Genomic DNA, 25755 nt, shown 5'->3' on the forward strand with positions numbered 1-25755 from the left:
TACGCTTTAGAATAATGGAGACCGTGATATTTATTATATTCAAGGAAAGAAGTGATGAAGTTTTCAACATCCTTTATTATTATTATACCGCAGAAGTATTTTTTAATCTCTGAAGTATGGAAAAAGTTAATTCAGTTATCTTCATTAAATAATGACAATTTTGTATGAAAAAAGCTAGTTAAGGGTGTAAAATATTATCCAGTAGTCAATTTGATGAAAATTTCAGGAAAGCTTCAGAACACTAAAATTAAAAAAAACATTCAGACGCAGATCACATCAGCCTATTTCTTCTTTGTACTTATGTTATTATTCGAGATAATAATTCAATATGGAAATTTTATGTTTTTATATTAATGCATAGTATGGTTTTAATGTAGCATCAACTCTTCATCTGTATGGTATTGGAGGTTGAAAAAAAAAACAATTTCAGTGTTGCTGTGTTGCCAGAGTAAAAAAATAAATGGCAGTTACAAACACCTACTTACAAGCATCAACCTTTTTTTATATGAAATATTATTTCAAATGTATATAACGTCAATTGAAAAATTAATATTCTGAAAGATGATATCTATAAAAAGAATATTCGAGAATACGCGGATTCTGCCATCCAAGACGGTCAGTTGTTTCGACATTAAATATACCTAATTATTATCCCTAACTTGATACTTGACAACAATGCTATTTGGGTTTGTGTTACCACCGTTTCACAAAGCTAATTTCATGAAAAGTACAAATTTTCTAAAAAATTTTCTAAACAAGTAGTAAATACATGTAAAAATTGCTCATTTTATTAGTGTTTTCCGGCTTGTATTGATGAATGACTAGTTTATTGATAGTTTTACTTTTACAAAAAACCAAATATTAAAATAAAATAGCAGATAACGATCGTCTGAAATACAACTTTTAATACCTATACTTTCCTACAATGAAATGCGCCCAAATATTTATTTCACTTAGCAGAAGTCAGGAATTAGCAGAATTGAACAGATTTGTAGTTTCAACTCATTTGGAATGGATTTATGTATTTTCAGTGAGTGTAACTCATTGCCTTCAATTTATTTTGAAAAAATGAGTTGCGAATTGTCAGTTGCCGGATTTTTTTTTATATCAAAATTAAATTTTATGCAATACATAACTGATGAAGAACCAAATGCTCATATTCTTTTTCAATATTTCATCTTAAACAAAAGAGTTTGTGAACTTACTATGCATCAAACCAAAGATAAACAAAAAAAAATCATTTATACATTATTTTTTCTCTCAAAAAAATGAGTTTGAAACAATAAAAGTTACCATTCTGGGGTAACCGAATAATGTTTTTTCCGAGAAATATGTAAAATGAGTTGTGAATTGACGAAAACGACAAATCACAAGCTAGCTTGTGGCCTCAATTCATTTATTTTTCAAATGAATTGCCAATTCATTATTTCAATTCATGAAACTGGTGAATGTATCAAACTCTGGAAATTGGATATCTTTTGTTTCCTTGAATAATAAACGTAAGAAATTGGCTGAATTCATTACTCTTATTGTAGTCTGCTTCTGATTCCTAGAATAAGATTTATTGAAGAATATATCACTTTTTTAATATCAGTTCCCACTAAAATTTTATAAAAATCAGCGGCTGCACCATTTTTTAACCTTTCCCAAAGCATAAAATGATTACTTATGTCAATTTATTTTGAAAAATTTTGACATTTCGTTGTTGATTAAATGGGGACGCTCAGTAATAAACCTGATGCAAAATCTTTACGAATTACGTGTAACAACGATTCAATAAAATAATTTTTAATTATCACTTATGAGTTTAATTTCTAACCAAAGTATCTAAAAGAACAATTCGTTCCAATCTTAATCAATGTATAAATTACCTGGTGTCGTGGAAGTCCTAGGTGTTTTGGGAGTTCCGGGCACTTCAACGTCAGTGATATCGTAATTCTCAGACCAAGTTCTCGACAGCACCGGCAGTGATTTCTTTGTTTTGATGTTATTGGCGCAGTGATCTCCGTTCGTGGTAGCCATAATATTGTCAATTTCGAAACGCTTTCACTCAAATCACGTGCGATATCGTTCCAAAATGAAACTGCCAACACTCTTGCTCGAACCAAAGCCGACTGATGCAGAACTCAGAGAATGTTGACTATATATCGCAGGCCATTCAGAGATACATACTGGCGAGCGGGATTTTTGGTCGGCCCCTCAGAGGGATTTCCTTGAGTCTTTTCAAAAGAAGGCTCTCCGAAATGAGATAATTGCCGGACAAGTCTTTGTGGTGTCGTCAAGAAACCACGTCATTACATTATTCAGTAATGGCGGAGTAATCTTCGATGGAAATAATGTGGACGTTTCACCAACTGTTGTTTTAATGAACTCTTGATAACGATTTATAAACAAATGAAAGTGTTGCAATAGAATATGTCCTCAGAAATAGGCCAGTTCATCAAGACAAAAAATAGTTTATAGTGGAATGTTTTCGTTTTTGGCTTTATTTCTTGTTTTTGAATGGAAAAAAATCGCATCTGAGGAGGAATGTAGTACAGGGGCAAATATGAAATGCCAACTCACTTTTTATTGAATCAATTATTCAATTCAGTATTTTTATACGTCGTTTTATTTGTTCAAATTCAATCGTTTCAATCGTTTAACACATTTCAGTTGATCCCAAAAACGTTTTCTTGAAAACATTATTCCAAAATTTCAGTTTAAAATTTTCTTCTGAAAAAGAGAACTCTCTCATTGAAATTATGTTGGAAATATTTCAAGAAAGGAAAGTCGAATGTGTAATAAAATATAAAATGTTTCATTTAAAAAAAATTTAAAAAATGTTTTCATCTTCTGATTCACTCAGTATTCAAAAAAGTTTTTGGACACATTATCATTTGTGGAATGAAAATACCACGTTTTAAAAATATCCCCTAAACAAAATCTCTCCAACTTAGTTTTTATTGAAAATAGAACGGTTGAGTGAAACTCATACATCACACGGAATATACCTGTACAATCCTACATTTTACAATAGCAGATACTCCTACCTCAGCTGTACAATGGTGAATAATTAAAAACACTCAATGCATTGATATTAAAACTTTCATAGCAAACTTTTTTTTGATAACTTTCCTCTTCCAACTCGAATAAAACAAATACATCTACTTAACCCAAAAAATCATTCTTCACCTCAAATAATTTTTTATTGTTTCTTAGAGAATGAATTCTCATTTGAAAAAAACAGAGGTAGGTATGCCTAGAATTAGGCTCCAACGTTTGAAAAAATCTTTTTAATTACAATATCAAAATTATTCATTCACTCCAGAAAATTGATTTCATGGCTGTCAGTAACTTCCTAGTGTTGTTTATGTTCACAACAAATTCAAGTCATATTTGCATTTTGGAGAAGAAAGTCGACAATTAGATTAGAGTTCCTAGTTTAGGTAACTATCAACATCACTCCTTACTCTGGTGGTAGGTTTCAATAAAATAAAGCTGACCAACTTTCGTTACATACACCTTTCAATATTCAGTTACTACCTATTGTCATTACAATTAACAATTGAATTATGAATATTCTGACCCGTTGCTCGGTGAAAATTAAATAACACTATCTATGACAATAAATACAGAATGTTCATAATACATTTTATTTAAAACGAATTTTGCTATAAGGTAGCTTCATCAGTTACACCAGTAACTATTACACCAGTTACTGATGAAGCTACCGTGTAGCGAAACGCGTTTCAAATAAAATTGACATGGGTGGTGAGCTCCACACAGTCAATCGACCGCTGTGCGAACCGGTGGTTTGAACCGCAAGGTTGACCGATCGATTTTCACCTCCTATCGTTCCAACGCGTGTTGGGAATCACACGTCAAAAGGTAAGACCTCGTTAGTCCTTAGCTCGCACAAGTTTCGACTTTTGAGAGATGTTCGTAGCGGGGCGACAGCTGGTTTACAGGAAAAAAGATTTTGAACAAATTTCAAACACAATAAATCCGTTTTCCATGTTCATTCCCGCTAGTCACATATGCGATACTCTGAGCCAAATGCACATTATATTCAAAATCGTAAACCATAAAATTTTTTGTAAAAACAATAAGAATGCCTCTTTCACGAGAGTTATTGATTACTCTTCCTTTTTAGATGGAAGATACCTACCCTAACACTAAAAATAAATAACTCAAACCATATGGTGGTTCTTATAATTTTTTTTCGAATAACAGTTTTACGGGATGGTAGCCTGGTGGGTTGATGTGGGTGGTTTGCTTCACTCACTCAATCGACCGCTGTGTGAACCGGTGGTTCGAACCGCAAGGCCGGACGATCGATTTTCACTTCCTATCATTCAACACATCTTAGGAATCACTCGTTAAAAGGTAAGACCTCGTTAGTCCTTAGCTCACACAAGTTTGAAAGTTTTCGTTCATAGGAGGGCGACAGTTGGTCAACGGAAAAATTGATTTTTTTTAACTTTCACCTAAACAAGTAACTATTCACAATTAAAGGAATAGCCATTAACCAAGTACCAAGTAGAAGTGTGACTTACTGAAGTTTTAAAACGAAATATCAAGTATTACTTTCCATATTCTGATTTCGCCAGAAAGTTACTTTCAAAAAATAAACGATTACACGGATATATACTGAGTGGAGCATGAATTTTGCTCAAAATAATGTTAAGTTGATTTATTCAACCATCCTATCAATTACAACCAATGTACAAATCTTTTTTTAGACCATTTGAGACAATTGTTGACGATGAAGTTTTATTATTATGCACTAACAGACCGAAATTTTATTTCAGCAATATGTTGATGAAAATAAAAAAGTAAACCATAAAATACAAAGAATAAAAAAGATTTTTTTGCTGGAAATTAGATAAGCCTAATTTTTTCTTCTTTTTGCTGAGGCCGATCCGATATACAGCAGGAATTCTTTTGTATTCCTTGTACTTTATTAGTTATTTTCATTTACTTTTATCAATTAATAGTTAATATTTTATATTCATTATTAGTTTTTTTGTGAGACGATAGCCGGTTGGGTTGACGTGTTTTTTTGCTCCAAAATCTCAATCGACCGCTTTGCGAACCGGTGGTTCAAGCTGCAAGGCTTTACGAACAAGCAATGACGAGTTAGCAGGTGCATTATCTTGATGAATTGTTTTTCCACAATACCGAAAGTTTTCTTTGTATTGCTTCTCGCAAGGGACATACAACTTCAAGATAATACTCTTTATTAACAGTACGACCATGTGACAAGAACTCCTGATGCATTACGCCACGGTAATCGTTGAACACAGTTAGCAAAACTTAGACATTTGACCGAACTTGGCGTGCTTACACTCCTGGGCTTTTCCATTGGGACAATTGGACTTTGGTTTTGATGTGTTAATCATATACCCATGATTCGTCACCAGTTATACCCTTTTAAGAACGTCTGGATCACTGTCATTCAACAATTCTTGAACGATGCTTATGCGAAGATTTTTTGGGTCAAAATTCACACGCTTCATGCCACACGGTTCATGCCTGAAACTTTAGAAAAAATTACATAGCATGAGCCAATCGATATGCCGACATCCTCAGCAGCTTCTCTAATAGTCATTATACAATTCTTATAACAAATTTCTTCACTTTCTCAACATCTTCTTCGGTTGTTGGTATGCTGGGGCATCCAAAGCGAGCGTCGTCATTCACATCTTCTCGACTCTTCATGACTCAAAGTACAGTTACCGTATGCCACTGTCAACATTTCAAGTGTTTTTGAGTACTTAATTCCATTTCTAACACACAGTGCTTTCACCCCTTTTGAGCTTTCGCTAAGAATATTTCCATTTAACTTTTTGCGATGAGGCAGCAGAAGTTTCACAAAATTGTTCCAGAATTATAGGCCCGTATATCAATTGGCAGTGTCTTATTTGGCACAACTAGCTCGCGATTGACAGATATCATTCAGTTTACCTATCAGCTAGTTTGGAATTTAATATGTTTCTTAATTGAAAATAAATAACATTTACGGTATCATCCAATTAGAAAATTAATATACTCGTATTTCTCAACTATACAGGAAGATGTGAACAATGATATCTCCCAAAATTATTCGTTACGATATTTCCACTTCCAGATATTGCAACTTCTCCAAACCATGACCTCTTTTTATTTTGCAAAATTCATTTGAATTTCACAATTCGCTGCAAAATTTCACTTTAGTAACAGAACATGTCAGATATCTTAATGTTTACAACAGTGATTGTGTTTATAATTTCATATAAAATGTCAAGAAATATGTTTTAATTACGTTATCTGAGGTCATATCAACAAATGGGTAATGTGTTATTGTATATCAGGCAACATTACATCACATACCAACTGGAACATGCATTATTATAAACACAGGCAACATTTGATCTGCAGCTTTGCTGAGAAGTTAGACTTCATTAACATATAATTTATTGGAAGGTATCTAGTGTTTAACAATAGAAACACCATTGCGAAAGGTCTTGTTATTACGTGTTATGATTAGATTATCATATTGTGATGTGAGTAATAGGTCCTAATTTCAATAAAGTGTTGGAATATTGAAATCGATCAATTGCAGGAAAATGCATGGAAATTCTAGCTGTTCCACGATTTTTCTTTGATCACTTTTAATATTGAAAACATAAGTCTTTCTGATAACGCTAAATAAATATCATTAGATATTGGTTGAAACCAATGTTGATTCTAGGGTGAAATAAGAAATTCTGGATATGCTTATAATTTATCTGTTTCAAAATTATTTCTATACAATGACATATTTTATTCATTCAGATAATGTATCAATGATGAGAAACCCTTTGAATCTTTTGATAGCTCCAAAGTTGGAGAATAAAATCCATAATAATCAGTTAATTAACAATTTCACTGGAACATATATGTAGATGACAGTCTTAGTCTGCATTGCTGAAACAGTATTATTCATCGAATTTATCAGTTTTATTCACCCGTCGATTAAATTTACCACCGAGATGGTGGTGAATAACTCAGCAATTTTTCTATACCTGACTATCACATATAGTCACCAGACAGTGATATTTCGATTCGCAATATGTCTCATCAGTGGTGCTAGGCTGAACCACAAATGCAATGTTGAACTCAGCTGTCCTTGAAGAACAAGCCTGAGTGAACAAGGGCGATGACATCTTCCCTTACGAATTCGCCATCTATGAGATCGACGGAGAACTCAATCTTCAAGATAAACGGGGCTCCCTAAGGTGGTCAGTTGCGTAGCTAAGCTTCGACACCGACTGCCGAAAGAAATTTGGTCATCAAGGCAACTAGATGAAATCAGGCCCAAAGGCAAAACCTTAATTTAACACCAGAAGGGCTGTTTCGACTAATGATAGGTTCCGTTGGTGATGCTAGGCTAACTACGATTGCATTGCTAGTGGACATCTTGATCTCAAACAGGTTGGAGCCTGGCTCCCTTTCCCTTACGACTGGCGTTCGTCAGAAGAACAAATGGGTCATGACTGAATGGTGGTGGCGATATGAAAGTCCTTAGACATCAGTACCGCCCTTCACGGTGAACCCCTGCCTGGCTGGGTTGAGATGGATGAAAAATAGTTCATCCGTTAACGGGAGGGGTCATCTACAACATAATGTATAGCTTCTCAAACTACCGGATTATCGTGAGTTTCCGCACAATCGAAAACTCGCCGATTCCTCGACTGAATGGACTGTTGAATGGAAGGCAGCTGCAAATCTCTGCGGATGGCTTCGTTCCGCACGAACCTTGGAACATTCACAATCATCCGTGTTAACTTATTTTGTAGTCTCTCCAGGATGGATATATTACTCGGAGCTGCTTGTCCCCAGACGCCTGAAGCATACAATTGACAGGCTTTAACATCGTATTATAGATGATAATTTTGTTCTTTGAACTTATTTTGGATCTTCTATTGTCTTCTATTGATCAGAGGGTACAAACTTCTAATCTGACCCTTGATCCTTGTTTTGGCGGATTCAATGTGCGGGTTCCAGTTGATCCTATGGTCTATTATAAGGCCGATGTACTCCTTTTCAGAGACCCTCACTTTCCTAGCCAGAGAAGATATCGTTCTCCCAGAGTTATCGCCTGAGTCTTTTCCGGGTTCACTCGAATCTTCCATTCGAGATGCCATCGCTCGAGGTACCGATCCCGAGCTCTCGACCCATGGAAGATGAGAGGAGAGCCGTATCATCGGCGTAGAGAGACACCTTCACACGCTCGGACCTCGGGAGGTCGCTGATGTAGAGCGAGTATAACGTGGGAGAGAGCACAGCTCTCTGTAGCACTCCAGCGAGGATATCTCTCTCTTATCAGACACGGAGCCCTCTATTCTAACCTGAAATGTTTTGTCTTTCCGGAAAGACCCAATCCACTGGATCTGGCCTCGAAGCAGGTCGTACGCGACTAATTTGTCTAAGAGGACAGCGTGAACTTTACGGTTGCTGTTCATCTCTTGAATGGTGTTTTCGACCAGTCTCAGAGCCTGTAACTCGGTGGAGTGCTCTCTTCTGAATCCGAATTGTTCGTTAGGCAGAACATTTAGGTTATCAACTTCTTCGTTGAGCCTTTGCAGAACGACTCTTTCAGCTAGCTTAGCCTTCGACGAAAGCAGGCTGATCGGGCGATAGTTCTGTGGGAACAGCGGGTTCTGCGGGAGCATGACGACGATCGCATGCTTCCACCTTCTGGGGAAGTATCTTAGGGCCAACGAACTGTTTACTATATTAAGTAGGTGATTGCATTGCTAGTGCTGGACTCAACTGTCCTTGAAGAAGCCTGAGTAAACAAGAGCAATAACATCTTGCCTTACGAAGACGCCATATATGGGATCGACAGAAAAGTCAATCCTCAAGATTCACTTGCATTGAAAGCTGCAGATGTCGAAGCTTGGCTTCGCAAGTGACCGCCTTGGGAAACCTCGTTTATCTTTGATATTCGAATATTGAGTCCTCCCAAAGTGGGGTCTCCGTAAGGTGAGATATGTCATCGCCTTTGTTTATTAATTTGCAAGTTTGTGCAAATTATTTTAAACAGACAGTGCCATACATAATTCCTAGATACGTACATAACAGTATAAAGTAGCAGCATTCAATAGTATATTTCAAGACTATTGCATCTTACATTCTTTCGCTTGTATCTTCTGAAAGAGTGGATCATTTTTAAAGAGCAAAGCAATAGTGTATCGAGAATAAAAAAGCATTTTCAATGAAGTATCTTTCGACTACCCGTTTCCATTTAAAAAAATTGGGCGATGAAGGTTGAAGCTTTTTCATTTTTTTTTCAAGTCCAAATTTGTCCCCCTCACAAACAAACTTAACGTGTTTCTGAGTTTTCTCAGAAAATTATACCTTGGAGAACCATTGTGATGGTCCACCCTGTATATTCCTAAATATTCATGTTGCTCTTTTAATAAACGACACGTGAAACTTGTGTTGACTGTGCTGTATTACCGACCTATTCCAAAACAAATTACAAATTCCAAATCATTTACCTGACAATTTTACACCGTAGTCACACTGTTCACAATTATATAACAAAATGATCACAGTTGATCGAAGTTATTTCGTGTAGTTGTGTTTAACAGTATCAAATTATAAATAATACTTTTCACCTCTGTCACGACCAGGTACTATGTTGCTCACTGAATTTTACTGCGTATATAGTTGATATTTTCTATAGTTTGGATTTGAACTAGGAATAAGACAAGGTTATTCGATGTCTCCTTGGTTGGCAATTTCTTTGCGGCCTGAAGCAAATTAATAACATTTCAATCTAGCAATACCCTTTCCAGTGAAACTTAAAGAGGATTCTCTGTTGAAAAACTAGAAAATCTTCGCCTAGAATGCGATAGCTGAAGAATGTCCCACAGAATTGATCTTCTCTATTTATAATAATAATAATACTTTATTTTCTTAAAGACATGCTGATACATGTGTAGAATTTATCACAAAAATAAAACTAAAAACTAAGACTAAAACTCTTCCAAAGAATAAAATTCACCATTCAACAGATACTTCCTGAGACATTATTTGGATGCTTTCAGTGTTACACATGATTTAATTTCGGGGGGAAGTTTATTGTACAACCTTTGCCCAGTTACAGTAGGTGATCTATATAAAAGATTAGTTCTTGAAAAGGGCACATGTAAATCATTCCGCTGCCTTGTATTAACATTGTGAATTCGTTTATTGGTTTTAAAAGAGTTTAAATTACAAAATACAAAAACACACACTTCAAATATGTACAAACACGGTAAGGTTAAGATTTGATAGGTTTTAAAAAAATGTCTACAACTAGATGTGCGAGAGACACCAGTGATACAACGAATCAATTTTTTCTGCGATATGAACACATTAAAAACAAGTCGAGGACCCCCCAAAAACATATTCATATTATAACATTATCAGTTTTCTCCGTTAAAACTGATTTCATGTTTCTGAATAGATAGCTTACAGATGAAGTTTAGAAATTACTGATTCACAGTGTCTCCTCCAGTCAAGACACGCATCAATGTAAAGGCCCAAAAACTTTACACACGATATATTTTCCAAAACCTGAATGGTAGGCACTTGTTTTTGTCTTTTGTTGTGGAAATGTATTGACCGAGTTTTTTCTGCGTTTAGATGCAGATTCTAGAGAATAATTAGATTTTTTGGAAATAAGTATGGACGTATCGTCTGCATACAATGTGAGATGTATGGATGGGTTCGCTTTAACGATATCATTTACATATATTAGGAACAATATTGGGCCCATTACTGACCCCTGAAGAACACCTACACTGATGTCAAGATAATTCGAATTACAAGTGGTCACCGTTTTTTCAGTTACTCCTGAGAGATTAACGTACTGGCGACGTGCGTGAAGATTTTATCCATTCTAGAGCAAATCCTTCAACACCAATTTTAATTAATTTAGTTATTCGAAATACTTGAAGTTGTAGGTAAGTCAATACCAAAGAAATTGTTGTTACATACACATTTATTAAATTTCGTGAAGATGACTAAAATATAAAATTTCTCTCTGTAAAATATAATAAAAAAAAAACATTTTTTTGTTATCAATAATAGTAAATAGACAGACACTTCTCTGGTACACGAGAATGGTAAAAATATGAGGAGTGAAAATGAATCATTAATGATGTTGAAAAATCTGACAAATTGAGAAATCCGAATTTTATATAACCATTCATACCGAATAACTTATCTACACTAGTGTATAAAATGTGAACGTGTGTGTATAAAATCTGTTTTTCGTTAATCAGCTGTCATCACCTAAAGGATTAATGAGGTCTCATTTCTAACATGTGATTCATGGCACAAATAGTTTCAATTCGAGTTGATATGCACAGGGCCGGACCTAGCATTATTATTAGGAGGGCAGGGTTTGATCTTGGCTTCCGCCCCGCCCCCTCCAAAGGTACCCAATATACCAAAAGTCCTTGTGCTACGTGAGGTTAGGAAAAAAATTACGGTGTTATTTCAATTGAATAATAATTTATCTTGAAACTTGACGACTTCTCTACCTCTTGGTGCATTGCCTTCGCTTTCTTCTTGTTGAAAACTCATGACGCCTTTTTTGACATAATTATACTTTTAATTAATATCGATTTATTTATAAATCACTCAATCACTGAATCTGAATGAAACACAAGTTCAGCACTCTAGTTGATTTCTTTTGTCAACAGCATCTCATACTGCGAGAATATTCCCACCCTGTTCAAGTGTTTCTTAGTATATTTGAGTTGGGAACAAATTGGGAACTCGCACTAAAACATCACAACTTCATTGTTTCTCAATGAAACTTCTGTTTATTGAGTAATTGAACTTGACATTGAAATTTGTATTTTAGGTTATGAAGCCGTCTGGAGAGCGTGCCCCTCCTGCCCTCTAGATCCGGCCCTGGATATGCACATCAACAGAAACAAAGTGGAAAATAAATAAATATATATCTAGAAATTGATGCACTTTGTGTACAGAAAAAACAATCAGAGTTGTAATATAGATAATGAGGCGTCATCTAGTAGGGACTTGATGCTACCCAATTATCAATTTTTTTCCTATACATTTCATACTTGAATTCAACTCCAATTTTAAATTCAAGAGGAGTTTTTTGTACTTCAGGTTTTCAGATAGAAAGCTTAACGGTTTTGAGTCTAAATAGCGATAGTTCCTTTGACCCAATTGTGCATAGTCGGTATTCCATATTTTGTGAAAGCAGATGATTTTGATGTCAAAGGATCCAACACTAAGCGTTATCCGTTAGGGCGTCGCGACACCGTCGCCAATTTTTTTAAATCGTAACCCAGATTTTTAAATTTGTTTTTGGATTCCGCATCAAATTCTGAATTCAGCCATATAGCACACTTCTACAGATGATAAAAGGCATATTATAAAAAGGGCCATGAATAATTCAAAATAAATGTAATAACGCGAGTTTAATAAAATTAATCCATCAGTTATAATTGCATTGCTTGTTCAGGCTTTCACGGAGAGCTTCGGTTTCAGTCGATACGTCAAGAAGAGTACTTCGACCACGCTACTGAAGATGACTGCCGCAATTGCAGTTGAAACGTTTGGAGATAACCAAAGGAGACCGTGACAAAACCAGGAAGCCAATCAAAACTTTGCCTGTTCAGTTTCATCTAGTTGTGTGTTTCTGTAAAATCGCAGACGATAGAAACTAAAATAAATGTTTCAAATTACCAAAAAATGTTTTACTTTGACCATAACTTGACCAACATGATAATAACGAAAACATGAATCATTTTAGTAAGTGTTCCCTTCAGGTAGAATACACATATTGCATCTTTTTAGTAATTCTCGATTCGTGACAGCTGAAAGCGTGTCTCGCAATATGGAAGCACGAACATTTGTGATAATATTTTTTAAATCATCTAAATTTTGTGGACGTCGCATATAAATTAAGTCTTTATTACATTGTCACAAAAAAAATCTAGTAGAGTTATATCTGGACTTCGAGCTGGCCATGGTATTGTACCCTTATTTTCCACCATTTCTCATTAAAAGTGTAATCCAAATATTGGGTAACTATTTTAATATTATGCCACATATTAATTCGAGTTTGTGTTGGTAAATTCTCCAAGAGATGCAACTTTCTTGCATTCAATGAGGGTTCACGTCTGAACAATAGTGACAATTAGTGAAATCACTGTATATTTTGTTCAGAAACTGATCATCATCATAAATCATCATCATCATAATCTTCTGTCAGGATACCGATTGGCGTATATTCTCAGTGCTTCTTTTGAATTTCTTCATGCTTCGTCATAAATACATATCATATCCAACTATTCTGCATTTGAAAATTGAACCATTTTCAACACAAAACTGAATACAATTTCGTCAAACCTGACAAGTTATCTGACGTATCGATAAATGCATTTATTTTAACTTATTCACGGCCCTCTTTATAATATGCAATTAAATTGCCTTTTTTCATAAGTATTCAAGATAAACTAAAAGTGTGATATATGACTGAATTCAGAATTTGATGCAGAATCCATCTGGGTTACGATTTAAAAAATTGGGGTGTCGGGACGCCCTAACGGATAACGCCTAGTGCTAGATCTCTACGTAAATAAGAGGGCCCTTTGACATCATCTGCTTTCATATGGATACTCTCTTTCATTATTCAGATATTTGCCCGCGAAGTTTTATATGGGACACCTTGTATACATGATGAGTAACACTAGAGTGATTCTAGTTTTAAACTCCAGACATCACCAGAAAATCGCAAATGAGACTTTGCTGAAACGTTGTGGAAATAATCCTTGTGAAGATCAAAAACACAGATCACGGAGCAAAACCCGGAAAAACAGCTCATCATACTTTGTCCGTCAGTATCTACGAGTTAATATCAAAAGTAGAGTGGCCTATTTCATTCTGATGAAATGCCAAGTTGAGTTTAAAATTACCTACTGAATATGATTAACAGTATCCTTAGAAGAAACGTGACATGTATCAATTGACTGACCCTGAGCATAAGATATACGATATACTTTTTATGTATCGATAAATTACGTGCTTGAATTGCCGCAAAGGTTTTTAACACCTGAACAATATGGCGAAGAATTGGTTGAGATGTTTTTAAATCATTAAGTGAAATATGTAAATAATTGATGAATAAATAAAGACTTCTTGTAGATTGATTTTATCAAATATTCAGACCCTAGTTTTCAATAATGCCGCCCCATTCAAAACTCTTCAGTTCTTGATGTTTGTCAAGAGTTTCAACTTATTATACAAAATGCCTCAATTTCAAATGCCATTTGGGGTTTTCTGTCAGAAAAATTGCTGACGTTCTTGTTGCTCATCTCTCATTTTCTCTTTAAATGAGAATAATCTCAGTTATTTGTTGCAGTGTTTACGCCATTACCAAGATCATTTCATTAAAAAAGCGCTTTTTTTAAATCGCCAAACTTGAAGTTGACAAAAAGCAAAATTTTCGATTAGAATCTGTAAATATAGACTACTGAACAAAGTCCAACTCAAGAAGGCTTTTATTAAACAATATTGTGAGGCATACAGCGAATCTTCAAGACAATCGAGAGAAAGAACCGTCACTGGCAAGTCCTACAACGTAGCACGCGTGTCGTCATTCGGCACAGTTATACGCGATGGTGGAGTACCCATGAAAATTTTCGAGAAGTTCGTAGAACAAACGAGGGCAATCAAATGAATTATATTTTCTCTATATGGGTCAGAATAGGAAAATAGGAAACCGTGAGATATACAAAGTCGACTGAATTAGTGAAAAGTTGACCATTAGTTAGGAATCACACGTTAAAAGGTAATACCTCGTTAGTCCTTAGCTCGCACAAGTTTCTCAACTTCTGAGAGTTGTCGTTCGTATGGGGGCGGCAGCTGATTAACGGAAAAACAGATTTTTTTTAAAAATAGATTTTAGAACTTACTAGAATGGCGTTGAGAGTTTACTTAAAAACCTTTATAAGTTTTTGAATTAATTTGTATTTTGAATTTAATTTTTTTTTAATCATTATTTTCACTGCTTCTTTGTATTCTGAAAAAATATATAACTTTTTCAGTTTTTTATGTGTTTATTCTATGAAAAATTTGTTATGGAAAAATAAGTTTTCACAGGTTTTTGTTCGTTGAATAGAGAAAAATTAAAAAAATTAATAACCATTAGTTTGTATTAATTTCATTTTCATTTCATTTTTTCTTTCAAAATGATTCATGGTTAATTTAATTTATGATTTACCATTACCGAATACAAAAAAACAATTGATATTTACTGGTAAAAATGAATAATTAGTTAATAAATACGTTTTCGTGCTGAAAAATAATATAAAAAAGATCAAATCGTTATTTGTTCATTCAAGAATACTGTTCTTAGCTCATGAACAATAACAGTGAGAAAGTATTAACTTACATGTCAGAATATATCAATGTAACTTTTCTCAAAGAGATAACACACCCATCGTTAAATTTGAAAAAAAAAAAGATCTATGCTTTATTTGTTTTGATTTCTTAACATGTTTAGTTGTTCATGAATGAATGGAAAATTGAATTTTTCAATTCATCTAGCGAAGATATTTTCCTAAAGTTGACAAAAAATAGCTTCAAGAAGAAAATTCATTTCCAAAATTATCAAGGTTTCCATGTGAATCTTCAACTTGTAAAAAATAAGTTTTATTAACAAATGCATAATAGCTCATTATTATTCTTATAACTATTTAATCGTGTTCATTCCTTGAAATTCATATAATAATAGAAGTTATTATATAGCGACTTTATTTGTCATTTTGAATTATAATAAAGATGTTAGACATTAAATAAACATTTTTGTCGTAATAGGCGGGCCTCAGCTTATAATGAAACGGTTTTTTCATGAAGTCAAATTATAGATACACAAATATTTGATTGAGTTGCCTTTAATGGCCAAAATTTGTTTTTTGTCAAAGCGATTTATTTGGACATCGTTGAAGATTGAGTTTCAAACTTTTCTATTTCAAATGTAACACGTCAAAGTTGAGATTGAACTCATACCCCTCAACCAAAAGATGGTTTGCAAAGGTAGAATTGATTTTCACTTCCACGTTCTTTTATTTTTTGGAAAAAGGTTCTCCGCGCTTGGCCAATATGAAGTCCTAGGCAAGAACCACAAGACAACTTACGTACTCCTGATACATTCGACACTGCCGTTTTCTGTCTGTCTGTCTATTTAAAATGTGTTTTTCCATTAACCAACTGTCGCACCACTACGAACGATAACCTTCAGAAGTCGAAATTAGTGCGAGCTAAGGACTAACGAGGTTTTACCTTTTAACGTGTGATTCGTAACACGGTTATTTTCGTTTTCAATAAATTTGCTTGAATTACTATTTGTTACGTAATCCACGTCCAAGTCATTCTTTAAAAAAAAAACAAGCCATGTTATTGTTGGATTTACCAAAATATATCAATGTCCTATGATGCTTTTTTTAAAGTTAGGTAGACCTGATTCATGGCTCGTTTTCGTATATAAAGTCATTTATTTACAGGCAATGTTTATGAATGAGACAAGTTACTGACTCATTATATTCATCAAAGTTTCATATTACCGGTAACTTTTCGAAGTAAATTTTTTAGTTTGTTTTATAATACACTCGAGCAGATTTTCTATCGTACAAGTGCCCAGCGAATATTAAAAAATGATTATAAGACTACTTCGATCGTCGCATCTTATTTTGCGAAATTATGAAGTAAGTAAAACTTTTTCTTGTTGAGCGGTTTTATTGAAAAAAATAAGTAAATAATGATGTAGATACTGTACTAAAAACTGAAAAATAATTCGGAAGGCCCTAAGTAGTAGTCATCGCACCACTCTTCTGAGCAATCTACGGTATTGATCAGATAAAAAATAAATAAATCGTTGGGCGTTTCAACATGAGTAAATATGTAAATACTACGCCAAAAGATTTCATTATTTTGTATCTGATCAATACCGTAGATTGTTGAGTATAGTGGTGTAACGACTGCTACCTAGGACCTTCCGATTTTTTTTTTAGTTTTTAGTAGATTATCAACATCATTATTATCTTTTTTTTTCAATAAAATCGTTTAACATTTTTTTTTACTTATTTCATTTTCAAGTTTTCAGTATTACACGGTAATATGTAATCCGCTATTTTGTAGCTGCGAACATCTGTCATTTGATAACCATATTGAGTTAGTTGTGAAACATTATGTAATCCGCCATTTTGTAGCTGCGGCCGTCTTGGATTTACAGCGCAAGCTGAATAAAACCGTTAAATAAGTGAACGAGCGGTAAAAAATGGTAATTTCCTATTTAACGTGTATTTTTTTTTCGAATGGGTCCGTTTTTTCCAGAGTGTAATTTTTCCCAGTTATTCAAACAGTGGCCACACGAAACTCTCAATAGTTGAGATTCTATCTCCGTTCTTACAATTATAATATTACAAAAAACAATTTTGTACAGAAAACAGTGCTTCCTCGTATTAGTTACAAAATGGGCGTAATTAAACATCAGGTGTCGATGTCGCTAGGTAGGTCGAAGAGGTACGGTTGAGACCTCCTTGGTCAGCAGACTTGAGTTCTTTATATTGAAAGATATGTGAGAATGATTTGAATAAAAGCAAAAAGTAAAATTTGCCCGATAGTTATGCCTATTATGAGCTTTTTTTTTTATAAAATATGTCACCTCTTACATGGCTAATTCTATTCTATAATATTAACAGCTTTCGGTCGTATAATGGAGGTTATATATTTTCAATCATCGTAAAATCTGTTGGCGGACGCCGAACAGCCGACATGAATACGTACTAAAATGAAATTAACATTAGAAACTATAACACATTAAACACACATTGTCATGTGATATTTTTTTACTGCGGTTCACAAGCCAGTTCAAGATCGATTAATAGTGATAAACTTCTATTAGAATGGCTAGAGAAGGAAATCACTCGATTTCTGTGGTTATTCTGAAATGAGTTCATAACTACGAAAACTGGTGAAAACGTCATCAGCTGCAGAATGAGTCAGTCACATTATCTGGTAGATGGGTTTTCAGAATTTATTCGGAATACCCACAAGCTCTTGGGGAAATTGGATGTGATGGACAAAAAGAATAATTTAATGAATATTAGAACGCTATTAGACGTGACTTGCAAATTGTGTATGTATAGGTAAACTTACTACTGTAAAAATCGATGTTCCAATTACCTTTTTTCATTTCATAATATTAATTTCTAATGGATTAAAGTATGTTCTGATGAAGTTACCAAATTAGACATCGTGCCGTTTTTATCCGAATTTTCAACCATACCTAAATCTGGGTGCTACTGTTTTGGAAGAGGAACATTTTTTTAGTAAATTTTTTGCCCTTTGAAGATCTTTGTTTCAGATTTTTAATGTGTACAATATAGTTATCGAGCTTTTCGCAAGTAACAAACCCCTCTTATTTTATTGAACTGAAATTAATCAACACAATTAGTGGGACTCTGTACCGTGATGCTGTGCTGTCCGTCACATCTGAGTATTCGAACATTCTATTCCACTTGGTTACTGTTACTTCTAACCAAAATTTTCTTCCATGTGTGACTGGTATATTGTCCTCAGCAAAAAAGTCCGGACTGGTCGGCCGTGTCGAGATATAACTTCATTTTTGCAGTCGTCAACTGATGATATCTGCCGCAGTAGCAGACGAAACGTTTGGCATTTCAGGTTCCATTCGGCCACTGACTACCAGCTCGGAATTGGTTCAGTGGTCAATATCAAGAGCAACATCCCAAGACTCATGGTGTTTATCTATTAGATTGTGCCAAAGGTGGGTGACTTTTATAAGGAGGTCGCATGCTGGTCTTTTGCTTCTGGAAACCATATTGATGATCGCCTTTCAAATATTCAGGAATATGTTAATTATCTCGATAGCATAGCAGTATAGCAATTGATCTAGTTATTTAAGAGATATTGTTTGTTGAATTTTTTCGTGTGTCAATTGGGGTCTGGGATGCAAAGTATTTCAACAAGTAAATTTGATTTTTTATAATTCTTGTTACTTTTGAACCAGAAAGATCCGGAACCGTTAGAACTGACAATAAATGTGTACCTAATTCTCTGGAGAACACAACTTGGAAAAGTTCCATCTTGTTGAAAGGGGAAACATCCTTCAAGTAGATCATCGTTGTCGTCGTCAAATAGCTGAGTGATTGTGGAGTTTACAATTATTATTATCAAGAAGTTTAAGTTATTTCTTTTCACTGAGATTATCAACAATAGAATATAAACCTACAATATAGACCCCTAAATTCACAGCTCAAACATTTAATTACTGGGGTATTTGTGGATGACTTTCCTTGCACTGATGTATATCAGTATCTACTGCTGTGCCCGTTCACATGACCATTCAAATGGTATGAAGATTACTCAGAAAAGCACATATTGAAAAGGTAATTATTATCACCAATCAACTAAGTCATGATTATAAAAAACTCTGTAGGTCTATCTGAATGACCTTGATTGAGTTCTTGTACATTCTACTTGTTATAATTGAGAAATTTTGCTTATGGCATTGTTACGTAATTGATATCTGAAGAAAAAACTAAAATCATTAATTTAAAAAATGTCAAAGCAAAGCCCAAAGAATTGAACTTTGAAGGAGAACTTTCGACCCATTCAAAATATTTCAATGAGCTGTCACTAACGGAAAGACGGAAATCAGTACAATCTAATGAAATGAAAAAAAAATAACCTCAAGCGGCAAGGTCTAGGTTACGAAAATCGTTTGAAGATCTAACTTTCGAAAATTGTTACTTGAAAATATTTCACGTAAAATGCTTGTTTCTGTATAAAAGGGGAGCTTTTTAGGGGAGTCACTAAATTTTATTATCATTTGTTCTCCCTGCTAAACCCAAAATAATATAGGTATTATGTTAGATACTGTAGTATATTGAAATGAGTTTGAATTCGTTTCACACCATGAAAATGTTTTACACGCACTCCTTCGAAAAAATACCAGTCGTTGAAAGATCAAAGGAAACAAACTGTCCTAAAATGCAGAAATTAATCCAATAAATACATTTCCCACGCACCTTAACTATGTTATTCTTCTCTGCACGCGTTTCACTAACTTGGTTAGCGTCATCGGGAAATAAACTATATTTTACGGAAGTAGGAATGGAACTAGTATCCGTCCTATAATAAACATCACTGATTATCACAACTGTCAATCATTGTAATTTAATTGATTCTGAAAGACTGTAGAAAATTAGCAACATAGAGTGCATACTTCAAACAATAATTCCGGTTTTACCACGTTGATCCTCTAACGCTAAACCTTTTGAAAACAAAAGGTTTAGCGTTACTGAATCGCTACTAATACCGTTCAACGAGAATTGTGTTTACATAGGCATTAACATGGGTTTTAGTAACATCGGTTGAGGTGCCATGTGAACATACGTAAAAAAAAATCAAATCTGCTAGTATAAATTATTGTGTTATGTTGTTATTGTTCATAATGTCAATTACCTACCACCAATTATGACTTTTGACTTAATTATTACATATTAGTGTAAACAGCAGGCTGCTTGAAATCGGACCTTTGTCACTTTCTCATTTTTCTATTTCTGAAAAATATATATATATATATATATATATATATATATATATATATATATATATATACTTTCATATTTGTATATATATATATATATATATATATATATATATATATATATATATATATATACAAATATGAAAGTTATTGAGTGTCTTGATATAGAAACAGAAGTTAATATCGGACATAGCACTCATGAAACAAAAGCCCGAAACACGTGTCTATGGTTTGCCACTTTCATGAGTGCTATGTCCGATATTAACTTCTGTTTCTATATCAAGACACTCAATAACTTTCATATTTGTATAATTTCCTGGACCCGGATGTCACGCAGGTAGCTATAGCTGCCTCCGTGGTGATTTTGATAGTTTTCTTGTGAACACAAGATCTATCAACTGAAACCACAAATGTGCGGTTGGCTCCTGTTGGTGGCTCCGTGCATTTGTATTTCTATCTTTTGGTAACCAAGTGTTGCCCATCCTTACACTTGGCTGCACCATACTGATGATGGGCCAAAAGCCCGAAACACGTGTCTATGGTTTGCCACTTTCATGAGTGCTATGTCCGATATTAACTTCTGTTACTTCTGTTTATATATATATATATATATATATATATATATATATATATATATATATATATATATTATATATATATATATATATATATATATATATATATATCGCAACTGCAATTTGAGTAGAGCCTTGATGATGATATCACTACCAGCTGTCGAAAGCGCTCGCATATAATTCAATAGGAGTTATAAAGCAAATACATCATCTACGAATAAGATCCAAGTCCATAGAATGTAATCTAATTCCTCAATTGCTTCCATTTTAAACCTGCTCATGAAAAGATAAGCCATGAAAGGCAACAATGAGTTGTCAATTGACAAATACTAATGTAAAAATAATTAAATCTGAAGAAATGAACTTTAAATGTTCAAGCCCGTCTCGGATATACCTACACAGTGGGTTGAATGGACTGACGCCTATCAGAAAACAACTACTACACTGGCTAATACCTCGAACTGCGTTGGATTATATCCGACAGGCGTCACAGAAAATTTCCTGCATATGCAATTGGTAATACAACTGGAAGAGTCGACCTTCAATTTTGGAACTAGCACACTTGCAGACCGGTTTCGGGTTCCTTAGCCACTCGTCAGTGCAAGGTAGTGACCATCTTCGACCTAAAGTCAATGATACTCCATAATTGAAATTCGAGGAATGAAATACGCGGAAAAATTTCGATTTTCAATTATGGAGTATCATTGAATTTAGGTCGATTATGGCCACTACCTTGCACTGACAAGTGGCTAATGAGCCCGAAACCGGTCTGCAAGTGTGCCCGTTCCAAAATTGAAGGTCGACTTTTTCAGCTGTATTGCCAATTGCATAAATATGCAGGAAATTTTCTGTGAAGATTCCTGCACTGATACCTGTCAGATATAATTCAACGCCGTTCGTGGTATTAGCCAGTGGAGTAGTTGTTTTCTGATAGGCGTCAATCCATTCAACTTACTGTGTAGGTATATCCGAGTCGGGCTTGAACATATAAAATTCATTTCTTTATATTTGTGTACTGCCTGTCTTCAAGTATAGCCCACTGACTAATAAGAAAATGAAAATAAACAGCGAACTGGAAGCAATTTCTGTGAGCTGGATGCACTCTTCGACTACTTCACCAAATAGTTAATTGATTTCTAAGAGACTGCTGAAATATTCGGAAGCAAAAATCAATCATATGTCACTCACCTTTGAAACAGTGCAATAATGAACACGGAAAGTCCCGGGTTATTGCGTTAGATATTTCCAAAGCCTTTGACCGTACCTGGCATAAAAGTTTACTAATCAAACTTGATGTTATGGCTTACCAGATCTTGTTTGACTAGCTTTGTTAGAAACCGTTTCCTACAAGTAGACTTCGATAATTCATTCTAAGATACCTTCACCATAATTGCTGGTGTTCCGCAGGGATTCAGATTCTCTTCAACTCTCAATCACCAGAACTTCAACACTCCTCTCGATGTGCGTTTTAACAAATCAAGTTGGCGTTTCACCAACTTTTTGGTGTCTTCAGGAGATGAAAACGCCAACAAAGTTGGAGAAACGCGCGTCGAGAAGAGTATTGAAGTTCTGGTGATTGGGAGAAGTGCTTGTTTTAAGATTTTGCTATACCGTCGACAGCTCACAATACCAAAAAAAACTTAAGACTAAAAGTTTTCAGGGGAACGACGAAAATATATTAATCTGTTTAAAATCTGTTTTTCTGTTAACCAGCTGTCGCACCCCTACGAACGACAACCCTCTGAAGTCGAAACTTGTGCGAGCTAAGGACTAACGAGGTCTTACCTTTAAAAGTGTGATTCCTAACACGGGTTGGACGATAGCAAGTAAAAAATCGATCTTTCAGCCTGGAGCTTGAACCACCGACCATAACGGCGGTCGATTTGAGTGAGTGAACAAAGTACCCACGTCGAACCGACCGGCAAGCGACCGACAGTTGTGACTGTACTTGTATTTACTATTTTCATGTTTTTTTATACGTCTGTCACACGCAAATGATGTTGCTGGCACACATGGTACGTTGTCCGTTTAACAAATAAGAAGAAAATAATATAAAACAAATTTAAATTAGGTTAGGTTTGCATGCATGGAGGTCACTACTAAATCAGGTTAGAAAACATACTATCGACATTGGAATAAACCTATTATAAAATAAGGAAATATGAGAGAATAATTTTCTCTTCTCGGTGTTAAGTGTATAAGTGAAAAAGTAACTTAGGGGCTAGGCAGAATTACTTTGTTTTTATTATTTGCTCAATAGGGAATCTTATTATTATTTGAATAGTATTTAATTGAGTTGAGGTGAAGGCTGAAGTGTTCGGGGTTTTGAAGTTACGAATGTCATGTGGGCATAAAACTGAAAATTTTTGGTTATGAATTTCGGAAATTTTTGTTTTTTTTATTGATTCCGGAAATATTCAGGCTGAAAAGTCTTCATTATGGATATCTGACCATTCACTAATGCCATGTTTCATTTTATTACTGTAAACATTACATATTATTTGTTTACAAACAAGTAACCGTTCACATCGTGACCAAAATTACTAGAAACTTCAGATGATCAGTTTTTCTTTCATTTTTATTGAAAAATAAATTAGAGAATTAAAGAACGAATGATATGGTTTCTGAATCGAGACTGTAGAATTTGGTTAAAAATCCAACTGACTAAAAAAGCATGCTTTATAATCAAGAAATTAACCGCTTTTAAAAATCGAAAAACGTGGTTGATAGTTCTCATATACTATTCGGTGCAAAAAACTTAAAACTTTGTTGTTCCGCGGTTTTAGCGGATTTTTTTAACTGTTCAGTAAAAATTCAGCAAAAAAATGTTACATTTCGCGATCAAAATATATTCTTCGAATTGATAATTTTAAGATTATTATTCATTTCAAAACAACAATATTTTAATAAGTTGATTTTTGACCAATAAAGCTATAGCTACGTGTTGTTGACTACTTTTTCATTAAGGCAAATTTAAGAAGGAGGTTCTGTCTATCATGTCAGAAGATTTTGATAAAAATAAGTGAATGAATATTATTGTCGAATAGAATTACTTTATAAAACATTGTGAGTTCTTATTTACAACAATATTGTTGTTAGTTGATATTCCTTTAATTATAATTTTGAAAGTCGCTATGGCAGATATTTAGTAAAAAGTATAATCGAGATTAAAAAATCCAAAGTATCCAAAGAAATGACTCACATATTCATACAATGTATTTAGTTTTCAATATTTTATTATACTACTCAAAATATTAGCCTTAAATTATGCTAACTGAAATCCTTCTCCGATAACGAAATATAATATTGTGATTTGTTTTTTTTTTCTTTTTTGTGCTTTGGAACTCACTTCATTCTAGACAATACTCCAATGATCATATTTAAATAATAGTGGATGTTTCTAGATTAGCATTTTTAAGGAAGATATAGTAACTTTACATTTTCAATCAACTATAAAATTATTTGACTTGAGAATTCATGGCTTGCTTCTGCGGTCATTTGAAAATTCAAGAATTATGAAATTAAGCTCTTAACTTAATAATTGTTTTCACTCCGTTTCAATTTTATTCTATTTCTCACCTTTTTTGCATAATTCTGTCCGTTCGTTTTCATTGATATGGATTCCATTAATTTCCTTCATTTTGGCACTAGTCAATCACCGAATTCTACTCCCGAAACTGTATAATGGGGATATGAAAATTATATGCAAAAACCTCATTTACTGACCCCACAAATGCTGACCACTTTATTATATTACTTGCCAAATGTGACGTCACGACATTGGTTGACTCCTCCCTTTTCTAATTTCTTATAATTATCCTTGCTTTTTATATCCTCTCGGTCTATCCGGTGCTGATTTTGGTCCAGTTCAGTGCACAGTGGCCCGATACAGTATGGTTAAATTTGAATGATTACAATTTTTTTATTTCGTTTTCGAGGTATTTCAAACAGGGATTTTCCTGCGGATTCGTATTCGCTGTTAGTCAATCCTCCAGCGGAAAGTTTGTTTTTTTATGAGACAATTCAAACAATTAAGTCGGTATGGAAAATAGGTAAAAAGTTATAATTATTTCACTGAATGGAATTTTTCCTTTCACTTTCATTATCATTGGTATGCTATTTAACAAGGTATTAACTGAAGTATTGATTGTTGATTAGAATATAATTAGATAATTTATTTATTATACTTACTCTGCATATAATTATTGACGATCTTCACAACTAATACAATGATTGTCCTTATTTAACTGAAAATCGAATTGGAACCTCTGGAATGAACCGAACATAAACACTGATCTCACAAAACAGAACTGCAACACTCTTCTTGACGCCCGCTTCATAAACCGAGTTGGCGTAATCACATATCTGTATTGCAGCATCAAAAATGGAAAAAAGTCAAAGTAAGCTATTATATTGTTTGTTTTGCATTCAAAAACATAGTTTTTGTTCTACAGTTTCGGCTTCTAATATGTGTAAATTCATTTTAATTGAATGGAAATGATGAAAATTATATTCCACAATTTACACAACTCTAGCTTTTAATGGTACCAGGTATTTCGAAACACT

The 25755-nt window shown here is 34.1% G+C and overlaps 1 protein-coding gene across 3 annotated transcripts in view; it reads right to left on the reverse strand.

The window, feature by feature from the left end:
• Pu (GTP cyclohydrolase punch) overlaps positions 1-25402 on the reverse strand; it is a 55400-nt gene extending 29998 nt beyond the window's left edge. Inside the window, exon 1 of one of the 3 annotated variants that reach the window (XM_074170164.1) lies at positions 25381-25402. In XM_074170164.1, coding sequence (XP_074026265.1) covers positions 25381-25387 — 7 coding nt within the window. In that variant the 5' untranslated portion in view covers positions 25388-25402. Of the gene's footprint in view, positions 1-1871; positions 2353-24768; positions 24923-25380 lie in introns of those variants that run through there. The other 2 variants (XM_074170157.1, XM_023155747.2) reach the window with 2 other exon arrangements.
• Positions 25403-25755: the final 353 nt, after the last annotated feature.

Source organism: Leptinotarsa decemlineata, unplaced genomic scaffold (assembly GCF_025532065.1).
Source record: "Leptinotarsa decemlineata unplaced genomic scaffold, Ldec_3_MD MMD2_P_RNA_scaffold_11, whole genome shotgun sequence".
In the NCBI taxonomy this organism is placed as follows: domain Eukaryota; kingdom Metazoa; phylum Arthropoda; class Insecta; order Coleoptera; family Chrysomelidae; genus Leptinotarsa; species Leptinotarsa decemlineata.